The 19,036-nt window shown below is 40.6% G+C and overlaps 1 protein-coding gene across 1 annotated transcript in view; it reads left to right on the forward strand.

Moving 5' to 3' along the window:
• The window catches only part of dhx8 (DEAH (Asp-Glu-Ala-His) box polypeptide 8), a 65,225-nt gene extending 48,844 nt beyond the window's left edge, over window positions 1-16,381 (forward strand). The window contains exons 19-23 of the mRNA XM_070864388.1: window positions 1,262-1,399; window positions 2,294-2,422; window positions 3,078-3,274; window positions 6,108-6,287; window positions 14,981-16,381. Coding sequence (XP_070720489.1) covers window positions 1,262-1,399; window positions 2,294-2,422; window positions 3,078-3,274; window positions 6,108-6,287; window positions 14,981-15,200 — 864 coding nt within the window. The 3' untranslated portion in view covers window positions 15,201-16,381. The remainder of the gene's footprint in view (window positions 1-1,261; window positions 1,400-2,293; window positions 2,423-3,077; window positions 3,275-6,107; window positions 6,288-14,980) is intronic.
• The last annotated feature ends 2,655 nt before the right edge of the window (window positions 16,382-19,036 follow it).

The raw sequence follows: 19,036 nt of genomic DNA on the forward strand, positions 1-19,036 counted from the left end.
TGGAGTACTGTGCACAGTTTTGGTCTCCTTATCTGAGGAAGGATATACTTGCCTTAGAGGCGGTGCAATGAAGGTTCACCAGATTGCTTGCTGGAATGAGAGGGTTGTCTTACGTGGAGGGATTGAGTAGAATGGGCCTATACTCTGGAGTTTAGAAGAATGAGAGGTGATCTCATTGAAACATATAAGATTCTGAGGGGGATTGACAGGGTAGATGTTGAGAGGTTGTTTCCCCCCTGGCTGGAGAGTCTAGAACTAGGGGGCACAGTCTCAGGATAAGGGGTCAGTCATTTGACACTGAAATGAGGAGGAATTTATCACTGAAAGTTGTGAATCTTTGAAATGATCTGCCTCAAAGGACTGTGGATGCTCATTTGTTGAGTATATTCAAAGCTGAGATAGATTTTTGAACTCTAGGGGAATCAAGGTTATGGGGATTGGGCGGGAAAGTGGAGTTGAGGTCAAAGATCACCCATGATCTTATTGAATGTCGGAGCAGGCTCGAGGGGCCGTATGGCCCACTCCTTGGTCCTCATTATGTTCGCCTAATTTTCCCACCATTGCCCGGTGTCTCTTTCTTGTTTTGTAATGTACCTTGGATAATTTCTACATTAAAGGTGCTATCTAAATGCTATTGTTGGGTTGATTTTGCGAGATTGATCTCGCTACTCAAATCATTTACTACATGCTACTGAGCACAGCGGTGGTTATCATTCCAAGGTATAGTGAAGGAAAAAGTTTTCCAACAAGAGTTCAGTGACCTAGAACAATTTTATACATGTATAAACAGATTTTACAAATTCCCACTCCTGGTACAGAGCTTTACATGCTGGGAACACATCAGGAACTTGGAGGCAAAAGTCTGCTTGCCCTGCAGGATTTTCTATCCCCTCAAGTGTATTGAACTTGGTGCCCAAATACACTCTGCTTTTGCAGTATGCACAGCTGTACGTCAGGATTGTGTGTTCTTTAAATCTGCCCTGTGGTGTCATTTTGGTATTAAAGAAAAAGCAGGAATTACAGAAAGTTTGTGGTGTTTATAATGTAAAGACCACCACTGGTCTGTTGTGGTACAGTAAATTTTGTATGATGGGGCTCATACTGCTTTTTATAGTTCACAAGCAAAGTCTGAGGAAGTCTGTACTATCAGGATATAACATTAATAAAAGCACTCATCACAGTATGGGTTATTTGTTTTATTAACTGTCGACTGGAGTTCAAGATGTGTGTACTTTCACAATGAAACCTCTCTCTGTCTCAGGCTATGGGGATCAATGACCTGCTTTCATTTGATTTTATGGATGCCCCTCCTATGGAGACCCTCATCACAGCCATGGAACAGCTGTACACATTAGGAGCACTGGATGATGAAGGTTTGCTGACAAGACTTGGACGCAGGGTAAGGAGAACCTCGTGGCAGTCTAAACACCAAAACGCTTTCCCCTTTCAAATTTGACTTGAAAACATGATTACACTTTTATAGCTACTGTTGTAATAAATGAATTGGGAATCAGTTAAGATTATTAATGTGACTATGTTGTGACTGGGGTGTTGTGCAGGTCGCTAATTTTGTAATAGAATATTTAAGAAGTTAGACGGTTAAATGAATATTAATGACTGAAGTTTGTTCATTTTAATATCAGTACTCTTAAGTACTAAGCAGGAAGTGATTGAAGTGAGGCTCATCACATCTCATTTTGGTCCATTTATTACTCAATGCATAGGTCAGTCATGCAGCTATTAACCTTGCAGTGTTTGCTGATGTCGTTGTGATAATAAAACTGTCTATCATAGAACAGGATGAGATGTGTCTGCACAATTTTTCAATGCCAAATTGGCTGGGTGGACAAGGTGATTAGTCTTATTAAATTTTCTGTTGATTTAAGTTTTTGTATTGATTTTATTTTGATTGATTGGCAGTGCTGAGCTATGAGCTCATCCCAATCGGATACTCAAGTCTTTCAGGAAAAAGGATCTATAACGCACGGCATTTTGTATATAACTCATTTTGTCTCACGGAGACTGAAGTCTTGTTTTGGACATATGGACATGTACTGCATCAATCTTCTGAGCTTGATATAGTTCGCTCCTAATTCAAAGTTTGAATTGTCAATTAGAATTGATATCATCCAAAGAATGATAATTCAAAGTGTTCTTTTTCTAAACAAAAATCACTTTGAATTAACAGGAGAGTATTGCATCCTGCCCCCTTTCAAATCACTAAATGATGCTAAAAGTTGAATTCTGATTCATTTCAGTACTAAGCTGCTACATTTTTACACACCTTTTACAGATGGCAGAGTTTCCTCTGGAGCCCATGTTATGTAAAATGCTGATCATGTCTGTACATCTTGGCTGCAGTGAAGAGATGTTGACAATTGTGTCGATGCTGTCTGTGCAGAATGTTTTCTACCGACCAAAGGTGAGCAAATCTAGCTGGACTGATAATAAAAGTGCTAACTAAAACCTCCTGTCAATCGCTAATGTGTCAAAATTATAAATCGCTCTTAGTAAATGCACAGCATATCCATAGAATTGAGATCTTAAACGTATTGATACTGCTAGTTTTTTTTTCAAGCTAGGATATTCTGGAGAAACTATATTTTAGAAATAAGAGGGTTTATTGCAAGTTACCTGGGTTTCTACCACTTGATTGAATTTAGAAACCAGTATTTAAAAAAAAAAAAATTCTTAAAGCAAGTGAAAGAACGCAACACAGCAATTGTTGATCCAACAAAAGTAAACAGTGGTACCAGTAGAATTGAAAAAGTTGGAAGCAAAATGTTGGAAATGCACAGCGGCTCCATCAGCATCTCTTTAGAGAAAAGACAGACTAACGTTTCACTTGTAGAAACTTCATCAGAACTGTACTGACAAAAGATCAACATCCAAATTGTTAACTTGCTTTTTATCTTTACAGATGTTAACTGACCTGTGCATTTTCAGTACCTTCTGTATTTATTCCAGGTTTCCAGCGTTTTGTAGTTTTTTTTTCTTTCTATTTAAACAGTCGCAGTTGTCAACCCAATCTGCCTTCAGCCAATTATTGTTCATATGTGCTGTTCAATCACTACTAGGATAAACAAGCTCTTGCAGACCAAAAGAAGGCCAAGTTTCATCAGGCAGAAGGGGATCACCTCACCTTGCTTGCTGTCTATAATTCATGGAAAAACAATAAATTCTCCAACCCATGGTGCTATGAGAACTTCATCCAAGCACGTTCTCTCCGCAGAGCACAGGATATCCGCAAACAGATGCTCGGCATCATGGACAGGTATAGGAAAATGTCTTGTCAATCTCTGGAGTGCATGCCTGAGTAAATTAAGTTAATACTCAATATTGAATCTATTCATTTAGTTATTGGTCCAATGAACAAAACAAATAAATGCACTTGTATGTATAATGTATTCGCACTACATGGGCAGTTTAGATAGTATGTAGTTTTAATTTATAGCATTACTAGACATTTTTCTCCTCTTCCCTTCTCAGTGGTCTCCATGGGATGTGCAGTAACCCTAGCTAGGAAGGTGAATGGGCCGATAACACTCCAAGCCTCCTGGCATTTTATGATTAGCTGCTGGAATGTGCACAAATGCAGTCTGAATCACCTCTGCTTCAGTTCTGTTAACTTGCTGGGGGGAGTTGTCCAGCTTCCCCACGAGGGCATGGCTATTAATGGTCCCTCATTCTGTGAATCCCTGTTCCCACCACTCCATACTATTCATACAGAGTGTTTGTAGTATACACAAAGTTAGTAATAATTCACGAGAAAAGTAAGGGTAACCTGTTGGGGAGAGGTGGGAGAATAATAAATCCACAACATATGGAAATCGTAAAAGGAAGAATGCTTACGATTGTGTCCATTCCTTATCCATATTGCAGCAGTAGTTAGATTTACTGGCATTCCTTCTGTGTTTTATCATTTAAAAAATGTACATCTCTTGCCTGAGTTTTTGGAAAGCTTATTCGTAACCCCTGCCAAAAATGGTCATGGTTGTTAAAGTTGTCCTGTTCTATCACAATGAGAAAAAACACAGATTTGATTGTGTTGTACTGTAGATGTATGGTTATACAGAGGACATAGTATCATTTGGAAACAATTCTTGTCTATATTTGTATTGCACGGCACAACATTAGTTTGTTTTAACCAGGAATAAACTTGAGCAAAATTTAGTGTTTCAGCTTAAAATAGTAAGAATTATACTTTTAATTTGCATCGAATCATAAAAATCTGTAGTACAGAAAGGCCATTTCATCCATTGTGTGCGTGCTGGTGCGAGCTCTTCAACTTGCGCTGTCTACTCCAATTCCATTTCCCTACCTTTGCACTGCCCTTTTTTAATCTTATTTCTCCAATTCCCTTCTAAATGACATGGCCACTTGTGGTAAAACATTCCATATTCTAATAACTGTGAAAAGATTCTGCTAACTTCCCCCTTTTGTTCTATGATGATCCTAAATTTACACCACAACCTTTCATTATTTAACCTCTAAAGCCTTTCATAATTTTTAAAACATTCATTCGATGTCCCTTAATCTCTCTCCCAGTAAATAAAGCCCCAAGTTTTCAAATCTATCTTGATATATTATAATCTCCCATTCCTGGTATCATTATAGTGACTTCTCATTGCATGCTTTATATAGCTTTATTATCCTTCCTGCAATAGGGTATCTAGAACTGTATGCAGTACTCCAACTGTGGCCTGTAATGTCTTGTACAAATTCATCATCACTTTCTTTTTATATATAAACTCCAGAATTACATTTGTCTTTTTGTGGCCTTGTCTATCTAGATTCTCACCTTTAAAGATCTATGTATCTACATCCTAAACCTCTGTTCTTCTATTCTCTTTAAAACAACTTATCAAAATCTTTTTTCCAAAATGTATTGCTTCACATTTCTCTGCATCTGCTGCGTATTTGCCCAGCCCACTAACAAGTCCATGTCATTCTGAAATCTCCTGCATTCTTCTTTGCAGTTTGCCATGCCTCCTAGTTTGGTGGTATCGGCATGCTTTTATATCATTCCTTTTGTGCCTATGTCCAAATAATGTATATAAATGGAAAACAAAAGAGGTCCCAGCAGAGATCCATGGGGCACGGCACAATTCGTATTTTGCTAATTGGAAGAACGTCAGTTTGTCCCACTCTGTTTTCCATCCCCCAGAATCTTTATTTCTAAGTACTTACATTCTTTTGGTACATGGTAAGACACTGGCGAGTGAATTTTCAAGTGTAATTTAATATAGTAGGCATCTCTGAAAAGGAGCAGTAACCTTGTGGTTAATGATATCCTTCAATTTCTTAGATTTGTGTCTTGCAATACATGCCCTGCTATCCGTTGTATCGTGCTTTATATGATATGTGTACTGTTTCTGGTTGTATGGGTACACAACTAAAATGGACACCCTGTTAAAGTTTCAAACACTGAAGCACAGTTTAGATGGGGTTGTGAAACTGACACGGTATTCAGTGTGATTTTCTATCTAATCTATGAACTAGTTCATTTCTTCGTTCATTACATTAGAAACTTCTGTTGAGTTAGACATGGGAGCTCAGTTAATTTGGCCCCTCCATCACCTCCATTAATTGGGAAGCATCTCTCGTCAGGGAGCAGGGCATGACTATCGCCTGCTATGTTGATGTGCCCCTAACCCCAAAAGAAAGAAATAACTTTTATTTATATAGTGCCTTTCACAACCTCCGACCTCCCCCTCTTGTACAAAGCCATGCTCTAATACTGCGTATTCAGGCCCTAGCTGCCAGGTAAATTCCTGCGGGGAGGGGAAGGAGGGACCTCTGAGGGCTGACCACTAAGTGTTGGAGGCTCGGGCCTGACGGGTGTTTCTTGCACCAGCTTTCAACTGACACAATATGGGAAATATATTGGAGGATGTATTTCCCCTGTTTGCATTTCTTTTTCACATGCCCACCTGCATATGGGCAGGCATACTGTCCACCACCTGCCCAGTCTGGATGTGCCCAAAAAACAATGGGGTGGGTAAAAGTCTAGGCTAGGTCTTTGAAGTAAATTCATGCCTTGTAATGAATGCTTTGTGTTGTAACCAATTTACTCATTTGTTAGTTTGGCTTATGTTTTCTGACAGACATAAACTGGACGTTGTTTCATGTGGAAAAGCCACGGTGCGAGTCCAGAAAGCAATCTGCAGCGGCTTCTTCCGCAATGCAGCTAAGAAGGACCCACAGGAAGGATACCGTACACTGATTGACCAGCAGGTGGTGTACATTCACCCCTCCAGTGCTCTCTTCAACAGGCAACCTGAATGGTATGTAATGTTACTGAGATAATCATAATGCCAAAATTAACCACTGTGTCGCACACTTCTGCGGACTGTCGGTCTGGCTCGTGTTTTACTGCTGGAATGTGTTTACCAGCGAGCAATGAAAAAATACTGCAAATTACATTTTTGATCAATTTTAAGATTGTTCAAATGGCAAACAAAGCACACTATGCCAGGCTCTCGACAACCATTTTGCTTGAAGGAAAAGATACTTAAATCACTGGCAAACTTGTTTTCCTTTCTGGGAGGAAGGAAGTAGGAGAGGGGGAAATGACACTGCCCTGTGAGCAGCCACACAAGGCTTGGGCATTTTTCTAACCACTCCTCACTTCTCTAGTAGGTCTGCATGTTGGTCTTTTGACCAGCCAACACCTCTAAACTTTTTAAATGACACAGTCTCTGCCTCAGTAGCTACTCATGGTAGAGCACTCGTGTGTGTCAGTGTGTGTGTGTGTCTGCCTATCTGTCTTCCTGTGTTTGTGTGCGCGTGTCTCTCTGTCTCTGTCGCTGTCTGTCTGCATGTGTGTGTGTCTGCCTGCCTGCGTGTGTGTGTGTGTGTGCGTATAGGATGAGCAATCTCCTCATTTCTGCCTTTATCCTTCTATCCTGAAACTATACCCCTTCTTGCCAATTTGCCAACCAGTGAAAACAATTTTTCACTATTTGCCCTTTCAAACCTTTCATAATTTTAAAAGCCCCTTGGATCCCCCTTAATCTTCTCAGTCCCATTTTTGAGCCGTTCTTCATATCTATAACCTCTCATTCCTTGTATAGTTCTATCCTATCTTTGTTGTGCCCTTTTCGAGATCTCTAATATCCTTCCACTGATGGAATAACCAGAACTGCACTCAGTCCTCCAACAATGGCATTTACAAATTCAACACTAATTGCATGCTTTTATAGTCATATCCCAAAATATACTACTAAACATTTTTCTGGATTGAATGGCATCTGCCACCTAGCTCCTCACTCCACCAAACAGTCTATGTTCTCCTGCATTCTTCCTCACTTTGCCAGACCTTTTGTTTGGTGTCATCAACAAACTTCCTTCCTCTTTGTTTATGTCCAAAATCATTCACATTTTTGGATTCATTTTTCTGTCTAATAACTGAGACAAAATACTTATTTACAAACATAAATCACTCTCAATTACAAGATGGTTTCCGATGTCTCTAAGTACCCCCACCCTAACCTTGACTCCATTAATTCCTTATATGCCTATAAAAACTTTTGCCATTTCCCCTTGTGCTAATCCTTTTTCATACTCCCTTTCACCTGCCATAATCTCATTTGCTTTCCTGTTATTTTTATATTTCTCATAGTTTTCTCGTATTATTTACCCCTTTTATTTATCATACGCCACTTTTCAAACATAATTTTTGCCATCATTTCTCTCTCTCCATGGGACCCCAGACTTTGATGTATCTATTTTATACCTAGCAGGAATGTATTTAACCTGCCCCTTAGTCATCACTTGTTTAAATACCTCCCACTGTTTTGATCTGCCATTCCTTGTTTAACAACCAATTAATCTGGGCAAGGTCCCTTTTCAGCTCATATACTTGTCCTTTGAGTTGAGTTACAAATTGAACCGTCATTTATTTCACAGCACCAATGCAATACCATCATCAGTTTGCATGTTGTTGCTGGAATATTTTGCGAATATTCCAGCAAGTCCATTTCACAAGTGAGATGCTGATGTGATTTCTCCTATGGTATAGCCTTTTCTTAAAAGATAAATTCTGGTGTTTTTTTTTTCCATAGTGATTTTCCATAGCCAGCATGACAGTAGCATTTTACTACAGTGTCTGTAGTACATATAAACAGTTTACATTACATGTTGCTTACATATTTGTGGTATTTATAAGGATGACAAAGTTCTCTTGATGGCTTTCTGAATAAAAGCATTATGTATGGTACTGAGCTACACGGACTGGGAAGGTCCTGGGGTTGAGCAGAGGTGGCTGATCACAGTGGAAGAGGGGGCACTGCAACTGGTTTCTATGTCCGTGGGCTAGCAAGAGGAAAATGTGGCTTGAGTTCCTGTTCCTGATTGCTGTCCAGTGACCCCAGCTGCAAAGTTTGTGTGCTTAGGTGCAAGGTGGGAGCAACATCTGGCTTGGCTGTTATCCCAACCATTCTGAATAATTTGCTAACATTCACTGCTGAGGCTCACTAAAAGCTCAGGGGAAGATACTGGAAAACGGTTGATAACAGTGGGGACTGTACCCCAGCATGAGTTTGCATCTTTTTGTAGCAACAAAGGAAAGCTATAGAGCCGAGAAAATATTGTTGCCGATATTCCTTCTTCTTAGGCAGTGCCCCGGAGCTGAGAGTGACTTGCTTCCACACCAAAATGAGTTCTAAAGTGACTGATGAGGCCAGGTCCCGAACTTCATTGTAAAGGGTAGACGATGCCTGTGTGTGAATTCTTTTAATGTGTGGTGGCCGTGGCACTCCAGCCACCACACGGACTTGACAGAGCAAGATCTTGGTCCATTGGCAAGGGAATCCAGGTCAGTTGGCAAAGGGATCCAAGACGCTTGGAGACCAGGCTCTGCTGCATGGGCCTAACACACATGCACGCACGCACACGCACACGTCCGACTTTGCTGCTGCTTGCTGAACCTTTTTTGGGTCCAGACCTCACTACAGGACCTTGCTATACCTTTCCCGGGTCCAACTTCGCTGTTGGCCCGTGCTGGACTTCGCTGCTGGCCTGTGCTTACCTTTCCTAGGCACCGATATTACTGGACAGTGAAATAAACTGGTTAACGATTCCATTAAAATAGCAGATCAAGAGCGGTCATACGAACGTGTCAAGAATTTGTCTGTTGATCTCAGTAGTAATTTATAGCCTTCGCTGTTTTAATAATAATGGGAGCTATATCCAGGGCATGAAAATGTAATTAACGGCTCAATTGTGAGTTTTGTACCATTTGACCAGTGCTTACTGGGAATTGGGTTAAGATTGGCCAAACTCCATTTTGTTTAACCACAGAGAGTAAACTTCATCTTATTAGCCAGGACTGATTTCAAACCTGAATCACGTGTGAAAGGGCATGTTGTACTCCCTCTGTCCCTTGTTCCTACCTATTTCAGTTTTTAAATTGATGTTTACATGCAATGGGTACGAGTGAGAATCACCACCGGGACTACTGGTGCAATTTGGGCGTAAATGTGTGTCATTATGAATCAATGTGAAATACATCTCAAAATAAGCTAGAATATGATCACAAAACAAAAAATTGAAACACTTCATTACAACAACATAGTGAGTTTTTATATACAAGAACAACAATTTGCATTTGTAAAGTTCCTGTGACGCACCTTTAAAGTAGTAAAACACCCCAAGGCGCTTCACAGGAAAGTTATTAAATAAAATCTGACACCAAACCATATGAGATATTAGGGCAGAGGCACGTTTTAAGGAGCGTCTTAAAGGAAGAAAGCGAGACAGAGGTTTAGGGAGGTAATTCCTGAGCTTGGAGCCTAAGCAGCAGAAGGCACGGCGACTAATGGTGGAGCATTTAAAATCGAGGATCCACCAGAGGCCAGAATTCAAGGAGCGCAGATGTCTCGGAAGGTTGTAGGGCTGGAGAAGGCTACAGAGACTGGGAGGAGCGAGGTGATGGAGGGACCACAAAAACAAAATCATGTGGTCTTGAGCAAACATCTGGTATAAAATGCTTGAACAATGAAAATGAGATGTTGAGTAATGGACTGGAAAATCTCCATCAGAGCCCATGGGATTCTTACTGTCCCAAGATAGATGGTGACTGTCGCGCACAGCACCAAGCAAAGGTGAGGTACGTAGGTGGTGGGAAGAGAACAAACAACAAGCTGACTGAGGTTCAGTACTTGGGTCACACTAGCCACAGAACAGTATTGCTGGGGACCACGGAGATGTTGAATTTCTCAGCTGTCCTTTCTCCAGTCAGTGGACAACCACTGAAGCAGATGATGGGGAGAGTAAATCTTAAATTGTTTAAAATTTGAGAGTTGACTTTCTATAGCAGATTTGAAAAAGGATACAGTGTTAAGAACTAACTAACAGGAATCCCTCTACAAAGTTCCAGTGGGTGAAAGCGTTATTAACTCCATGATGGTATTTTTTATTTCAATACATGGATTGACTTCTGATTGGCCTGCAGATATTGTCAGCCTATATTCCACAGGGAATTGTGGTATGGTAAGCCCTTTGGGCTAAGTGAGTCACATCCCCCATGTATTTAATTGATTTGCTACATTTGGCAGCCTGACTTGACATTCTGTCTACAGCACGAATATCCCTGTGCAGATGTCTGTTTGCGGGCCTTTGTTTCACTTGAAGAAATAAGTAAACTTCTATAAACCCGTCTTTTTTTGCTTTATGATTTCTGCAAACTAGCTTTGTATATTTAATCGATTTTTTTTTTCTTTTCCATTCGCATATGTTGCAGTCTAGTTTCAAGTTGCCCATATTTTGTAAGGTGTTTTGCTCCCTCATCACATGTTTCAATTAGTCTTTGCATAGCTGGTTTGTGAACTTTCAATATCTCATCTCATTTCCCTCCTTTGGGGTTAGCCCTGTTAATCCCAGGCCTTGTTTCAGGTAGGTGTCTCCAGATTTTCCACCAGTTAGTTCTTGTTCGGGCAAACATCTGGTATAAAATGTTCAAACAATGAAAATTAGATGTTGAGTTCTGAAGCCTAGAGTGAAGCTGGGAAATGGGATAGAATCTCTCATTAGTTGAGGTGTTTTTTTTTCTCCTCCTGCCGTTCTGCATTCTAGCCAATATAACATTGTGCTTGAAGTTTTCCCTTCATTTTTTTTTTGGCCAAATCTTCAAATCACAGCGGTTTCATAATTTTTTTGATGTGTATGGTAAATGAAATTAATGTTAGTGAAAAAAAATGTGGGAGAGCTTAATATCCTGCATGGGTTAGTTCATAATATTTATGGCCTGACAGTGATGGATTTGGCCCTGCAAGCGATAGAACAGAAAGAGAATCATCAAATTGTGCAGCACAGAAGGAGGACAATCGGCTCATCAAGTCTGCGCTGGCTCTTTCGAAGAGTAATCCAGTTACTCCCACTCCCACCGCTCTTGTGGCTTGTGGGTTTAAGTCCCACTCCAGGGACGTGAGCACATAAATCTAGGCTGACACACCACTGCAGTGCTGAGGGCATGCTGCACTGTCAGAGGTGCCGTCTTGCGGATGAGATGTTTAACTGCTCTCTCAGGAGGATGTAAAAGATCCCATGGCACTATTTCGAAGCAGAGCAGGGGAGTTATCCCTGGTGTCCTGGCCAATATTTATCCTTCAATCAGTATAACAAAAAACAGATTATCTGGTCATTATCACATTGCTGTTTGTGGGAGTTTGCTGTGTGCAAATTAGCTGCCACATTTCCCACATTACAACAGTGACTACACTCCAAAAATACTTCATTGGCTGTAAAGCGCTTTGAGATGTTCGGTGGTTGTGACGGGCGCTATATAAATGCAAGTTCTTCTTTCTTTACCCATACCCTGCAATTTTTTCTCCAAGTATTTATCCAATTCCCTTTTGAAAGCTACTACTGAATCTGTTTTCCCCACCCTTACAGTCAGTGCATTCCAAATCCTAACCACTCGTTGAAGTGGGAAACGGGATTGGAAAAAAAGGCATAGGGAGGGGAAACATAGAAAATAGGTGCAGGAGTAGGCCATTCGGCTCTTCGAGCCTGCACCACCATTTAATAAGATCATGACTGATCATTCACCTCAGTACCCCTTTCCTGCTTTCACTCCAGACCCCTTGATCTCTTTAGCCATAAGGGCCATATCTAACTCCCTTTTGAATATATCTAACAAACTGGCATCAATAACTCTCTGAGGTAGAGAATTCCACAGGCTCACAACTCTTGAGTGAAGAAGTTTCTCCTCATCTCGGTCCTAAATGGCTTACCCCTTTATCCTTAGACTGTGACCCCTGTTTCTGGACTTCCCCAACATCGGGAACATTCTTCCTGCATCTAACCTGTCCAGTCCCGTCAGAATTTTAGATGTTTCTATGAGATCCCCGCTCATTCTTCTAAACTCCAGTGAATACAGGCCCAGTCGATCCAGTCTCTCCTCATATGTCAGTCGTGCCATCCCGGAAATCAATCTGGTGAACCTTTGCTGCATTCCCTCAATAGCAAGAATTTCCTTCCTCAGATTAGGAGACCAAAACTGAACACAATATTCCAGGTGAGGCCTCACCAAGACTCTGTACAACTGCAGTAAGACCTTCCTGCTCCAATACTCACATCCCCTAGCTATGAAGGCCAACATGCCATTTGCCGCCTTCACCTCCTGCTGTACCTGCATGCCAACTTTCAATGACTGATGTACCATGACACCCAGGTCTTGTTGCACCTCCCCTTTTCCTAATCTGCCATTCAGATAATATTCTGCCTTCATGTTTTTGCCACCAAAGTGGATAACCGCACATTTATCCACATTATACTGCATCTGCCATGCATTTGCCCACTCACCTAACCTATCCAAGTCACCCTGCAGCCTCTTAGCATACTCCTCACAGCTCACACTGCCACCCAGCTTAGTGTCATCTGCAAACTTGGAGATATTACACTCAATTCCTTCATCTAAATCATTGATGTATATTGTAAATAGCTGGGGTCCCAGCACTGAGCCCTGCGGCACCCCACTAGTCACTGCCTGCCATTCTGAAAAGGACCCGTTTATCCCGACTCTCTGCTTCCTGTCTGCCAACCAGTTCTCTATCCACATCAATACATTATCCCCAATACCATGTGCTTTATTTTTTCACACCAATCTCTTGTGTGGGACCATATCAAAAGCTTATTGAAAGTCCAAATACACCACTGGTTCTCCCTTGTCCACTCTACATCCTCAAAAAATTCTAGAAGATTTGTCAAGCATGATTTCCCTTTCATAAATCCATGCTGACTTGGACCGATCTTGTCACTGCTTTCCAAATGCACTGCTATTTCATCTTTAATAATTGATTCCAACATTTTCCCCACTATGATGTCAGGTTAACCGGTCTATAATTCCCTGTTTTCTCTCTCCCTCCCTTTTTTAAAAAGTGGTGTTACATTAGCTACCCTCCAGTCCATAGGAACTGATCCAGAGTCGATAGACTGTTGGAAAATGATCACCAATGCATCCACTATTTCTAGGGCCACTTCCTTAAGTACTCTGGGATGCAGCCTATCAAGCCCTGGGGATTTATTGGCTTCAATCCCATCAATTTCACTAACACAATTTCCTGACTACTAAGGATTTCCTTCAGTTCTTCCTTCTCGTTAGAGCCTCTGTCCCCTAGTATTTCCGGAAGGTTATTCGTGTCTTCCTTTGTGAAGACAGAACCAAAGTATTTGTTCAATTGGTCTGCCATTTCTCTGTTCCCCATTATAAATTCACTTGATTCTGACTGCAAGGGACCTACGTTTGTCTTCACTAATCTCTTTTTCTCTTCACATATCTAAAGAAGCTTTTGCAGTCAGTTTTTATGTTCCCAGCAAGCTTCTTCTCATACTCTATTTTCCCCCTCCTATTTAAACACTTTGCCTCCTCTACTGGATTCTAAATTTCTCCCAGGCCTCCGGTTTCTAAAGTAATTAAAAAATTGAACAGTGCTAGACAAATGATGGAATATTTTCTAATTTTGGGATCCAGTTAAGTGCACCCGGGGCAGGTATTAGTACGGGTTAACTCCAAAGAAAAAAACTTGCTTTTGCAGTGCACATTTCATGACTTCACAACATCTGGCTGTGAAACACTTTGAAATAGGTTTTTTGAAGTGTAGTCACTGTTGCAATGCAGGGAAATGCGGCAGCCGGTTTGTGGAGCGCAAAGCCCGACAATGATATAAATGACTAAATAATCTATCTTATTTTAGTGATGTTGGTTGTTGGGTAGATGTTGGCCAGAACACTGGGAGAACTCCCTGGCCCCTCTTCGAATAGTACCAAGAGATCTTTTATGTCCACGTGAAAAGGCAGATAGGGGCTTGGTTTATTGTCTCATCTGAAAGACGGCACCCGCACCAGTGCAGCACTCCCTCAATACTGCACTGACATGCCAGCCTAGATTATGTGCTCAGTCTCTAGAATGGGGCTTGAACCAACGACTTTCTGACTTGGCACAAGTGCTACCACTGAGTCAAAGCTACCTCTACATAACTCCCAGCAATGTGCCTAAGCTCCAGCTGAAGAACACCACCTACTGCACCAGTGTACCATTTCCATTTCTATTACCAGCCATCCTTGTGATATTTCGGAATCAGATTGCCAATTTGTGCTGAGTTACAGAAAGCTTTCAGCAGACTAATTTCAGGAAGCCTCAACAGCCAACAAGAGGGAAGAACCTTTCAGTTCATCAATCTGCGTTGATTCAAACCCAGATTCTGGAGATGAAAAGACCATGTTGGTATTTCTTTGCAGCTCTTTCTCCCTCCTGTCCTTACCCACAAAGATTGACACTGTTAGATGCACTGTTAAGAACTGGCCCATGGAATCCATTTATGAAAGATGCAACCTAGAGATTCTGTATGTGATTGTCTTTACTCTTGAGCTATTTTGAACCATGTGGTAAAACTGAAATTGTTTCCCAAAGATGAAACGCACAAAAGAAAATAGCAAACTGAGAGAGTAGAGTGTAAAATATTTGTGTTTCTTTCAGGGTTGTATATCATGAACTTGTCTTGACGACTAAGGAATACATGAGAGAAGTGACCACAATCGACCCACGCTGGTTGGTGGAATTTGCACCCGCTTTCTTCAAAGTGTCTGACCCTACTAAACTCAGCAAGCAAAAGAAGCAACAGAGGTTGGAACCCCTGTACAACCGCTATGAAGAGCCCAATGCCTGGAGAATCTCCCGAGCATTCAGGCGACGATAGGCTGCTGGTCACCTTAATTTCTTGAGGAAGAGGGTGGAGTAGGAAGCGAGAGAAATTGCTTGGGTAGATTGCAGGCTGAAAAGCTGTACTCAATGCTGCACCCTACAAACCGGAAATTGGTACCCCCCCAAAGACTTATTTTGTGTGCTGCCCTATATGATGTATTCTTGGCGTTTAAAAACCTCATGTGAACCAGTTTCCTATACAAGGAAATATTTTCTATGTCCCACTTTATTCGTGATGTATTACTGTTACGCATATCTGTTGTATGTAAGCCTGGTCAGAAGCTGCTGTTTTATCTGTCTCTGTGTATTATACTAATGCATAGTAGTAATTGAATCCAAGAAAATACTTTTCCACTGCATCAAATAGAATATGGCAGAAATGTCTTACTTTTTAAAAAAAAACACAGCCTTTACTTTTTTTACGTTTGTTTATTTAACATAGCTAATATTTTGGAAGCCGCCACAAATTGCCATTGAGAATGTGTTTGACCATTTTTTAATATTTGAAATATTTGAAACCTCTGTAGAGTCAACTACAATATAAATCTGGAACGGTGGATAGCATCAGGAGAAACTGGATTAATATTGTAGTTGGACTTTTTTTTTCCTGTCCTCATTAACGAAAGATCTGGCACAATTCTAAATCTTCCTTAATCTCAACCCCACATCTTCCTAGATTTGTTTTACCCAGAATGTAATAGCATTTTTTAATCCCTCAAGTTATTTTATGACTCTCGAGAGCTGTAATTATAATTGAAAATGGATTAAACATTTAAATGTAAAACATGCCTCTTGGCCATTACCTTTAAGAGTTTAATGATTTTTCCACAGCACTGTGAGGTATAAACAGTATCGCTGCTCTAAGTGTGATATAACTTTTTTAATGTGTTTAATTTCAAAAGGAAATGGCAAATACTATACTTTAAAAAAAAACTGATAACATTTCTTATGTACGGTGTTTAGTCCTGACTAGTGGTTTCAAAGAGCAGGTGTGGCAGCAGCTGGGAATGAGTAACCAAGGGAATTTTCTCCATTGAAAGACTCGTGCCAGTTTCATTTACAATTCAGATATATTTATATTAGATTTAATGTACAGATACACTGTAAAAAAAAAAAATTAAAAAAAAACACGTTTTTCTTTTATGATGTTGTATCTCAAGGACGCAAATAAAAACAGCTGTATATTTTGTATGGTACGTGCATGCGTGTTCCTCTCCTTTACCACCAACCCTGCAATGCTTTCGTGAATGATTGCCATGTAATAATTTCATCTGTGGGTTCAGATGCTGCCAGGAACCGCAAGACCAGTTCATTATTATCGTGTGTGCTAATATGTGATTACTACCAGGAAATGCTCCCACGTGTTCAGTCCTTTATAGTAATTACTGGAGTTGGTAGGATACAATTTTACTGAGGTTTTTTTGTTTTAGATGATGAATATTGACAGCCAGAATCTCCAAGTAATTGATGCACAGTGTCATTACTGAACTTTACATAATGAAGGTTTGCTGTGGTGCTAACCCGATTTACTGGGGAGATAATGATTTATATTAACTTTATAACTCTTGTGCCCAGTGCCATCAATGAGATACTTGTCCTAGATGTTCACCCTCTTTTCTACTATCCTCTTCTAAAGATGTTGACTCTTGCACTATCCTCAATGCTGGAAGCCTTGCAGTGCCTTGCTCAATTGTACATTCCTCATGTGCAAGCCTAGACTGTGAGTGTTAAGTTATTTGACCCATAGTGGACATCCGATTTCCACACTCCCCTTTAAGCAAGGGGGCCAATGGAAAGAGTAACAGGAATAAATGTTTTTTTTCCCTTGCCAAGCCCAATTTCCTGAAGGAAAATGTAGGTCCCCAGTTGTTGAGATAGGCTCAGGTTGGGAATTAAGCGTGAAATCTGCGACCTTATCCACGTCCTTCATAGGCGATTCAGGGAACTGAAAGTTCTTTTGAGTGATGACATATTGACCATTCTCTCCTAGAATTCTTAGATCCTTTGTCCTGCTTCAGATAGATATTTGCAATTGGAGAAATCATTCTTGTTGAAGAAAATAGTTTTATTTTCAGATGTCATCCTTGGGTTACAGAGTGAAGTTGCTGGGATGATCTCTTCAGTCCCTGCAGGCTCTTCAAACAAAACATAGATTCCTGACCCTTGGTACTAAGTGGCTACCAGAAGAAGAAGGTTCCTGAATGCTAATCAGTTCTGGAATCTCATCTTTGTTCTACAATTGCTGGGCACATGCTATGACCAATTCTAATAGCAGTCATTTGGTAATGGTAGTGAGCTGTATTTCCAGTTGAAGATTAGAACATAGTCTTGAGCAAGAAATGGCCATTGGCTGATAGAACTCACTTCATCCAGGGCTTCTAAATTTCATTATATTTGAGCCATTCATCCCACACCACCTGTTGATTCCTACTTTAAGGAACTCATGGTTCCTTCCCCTATGTACTCTTTGGTGGGGGGGGGAGAAACCAATGCAGCATCACAAAGGTGGGTTTTAAGGAAGGTCGTAAAAGATGAGAAGGACATGGAGAAGCAGAGGGGTTTAGGGAAGGAATTCCAGAGCAAGAGGCCTAGGTGGCAGAAGACATGGCCAGCAATGGTAAGGCAAAGGTAGGAGGAGTACACAGAGGAATGGAGAGTTTTGAGGGGTAGAGTGGGGTTGGGACTGGAGGAGAGTGTGAGGCCATGAAGGGATTTAAACAGGAGGATGAGTATTTTAAATTTCAGACTTTGAGGAACAGGAAACCTGGATAAACATTCTAGATGACTGCCTTCCTATCTCTTTATTTCAAGTTGTATACCTATTACCTATCTGTAGAAGGTACTTTTTGAATGTCAATTGAGGCTGGATCCAAACTTTTAACGACGTGATAATGGTCCTGGAGTAAAATGTGTTTGTTTTTATAACAACTACAAGCCCAAACTTGGTTTTTGAAACACACAAGCATGCTCTAGGACAGACTAAAGCACAGGCACTCCATCAACATGTTGTTGTCCTATAAAGATGAAATAATTAGGCTTTGATCCAGCTCCATCAAATGAGTGTTCTAAACTGCAATAGTAAGCTTTTACTTCAGGATATGAAATAGTTTAAAGAGCGCCTGGTTCTTTGATATTGATTGGTTGATCTACATCACACCATATACTTTATTTGAGAAATTATAAAGCTTGGGGACTAAAATGTTTAGTAAGATCCAAAACCTGTGATCTTGGGATTTTAGAAGGACTTAAAGAGAAGGGAAATTGTCAGAAATGTGCACTTTCTTGCACAAAAGCCCATTTTTGTTGCCTTGGCACCTTTACTAAAAACAATTGCATGTACCTTGTAAAAATATTTTTTTTCTTTAATGTCAGGAGCTGGGCCGTGGGTGCCACCATTTAATTGGTTTTCCTGCCTAAGGTATCACAATTAGCAGAGAACGTCAATTGTCCATCTGAGTTTGCTGCTTTGACAGGAAGGCTTCACGCTCACTTCATCGTAATAACAGCCATCCCCATGTTGTGACCCACTCCTGACATTTTAATTAAAGGTGCCATAACTAAACTTATGTGGAAAAATGCTTGGTTTCCTACATTTTCTTTCCCTTTTAAGGACCCAGTTCTTCGAACATGTACAATTATTTGTTGGAAAAGTCGCATCGGTCAAACCTAGTATATTTCTAATTGATTCAAAGTTTGTATAAAATCAATTGACTAAGCTGGTTTGCTAGTACTGTTTCTTTACCAGATTTTCTGAAACATAACATAACATTTGGCTGTTCATGAGCTTGTGGGTGGTTAACATTTGGCCACTGTAGCTGTTTACCCAGTGTG

The sequence above is a fragment of the Pristiophorus japonicus genome, chromosome 21 (genome assembly GCF_044704955.1).
Source record: "Pristiophorus japonicus isolate sPriJap1 chromosome 21, sPriJap1.hap1, whole genome shotgun sequence".
NCBI lineage: Eukaryota > Metazoa > Chordata > Chondrichthyes > Pristiophoridae > Pristiophorus > Pristiophorus japonicus.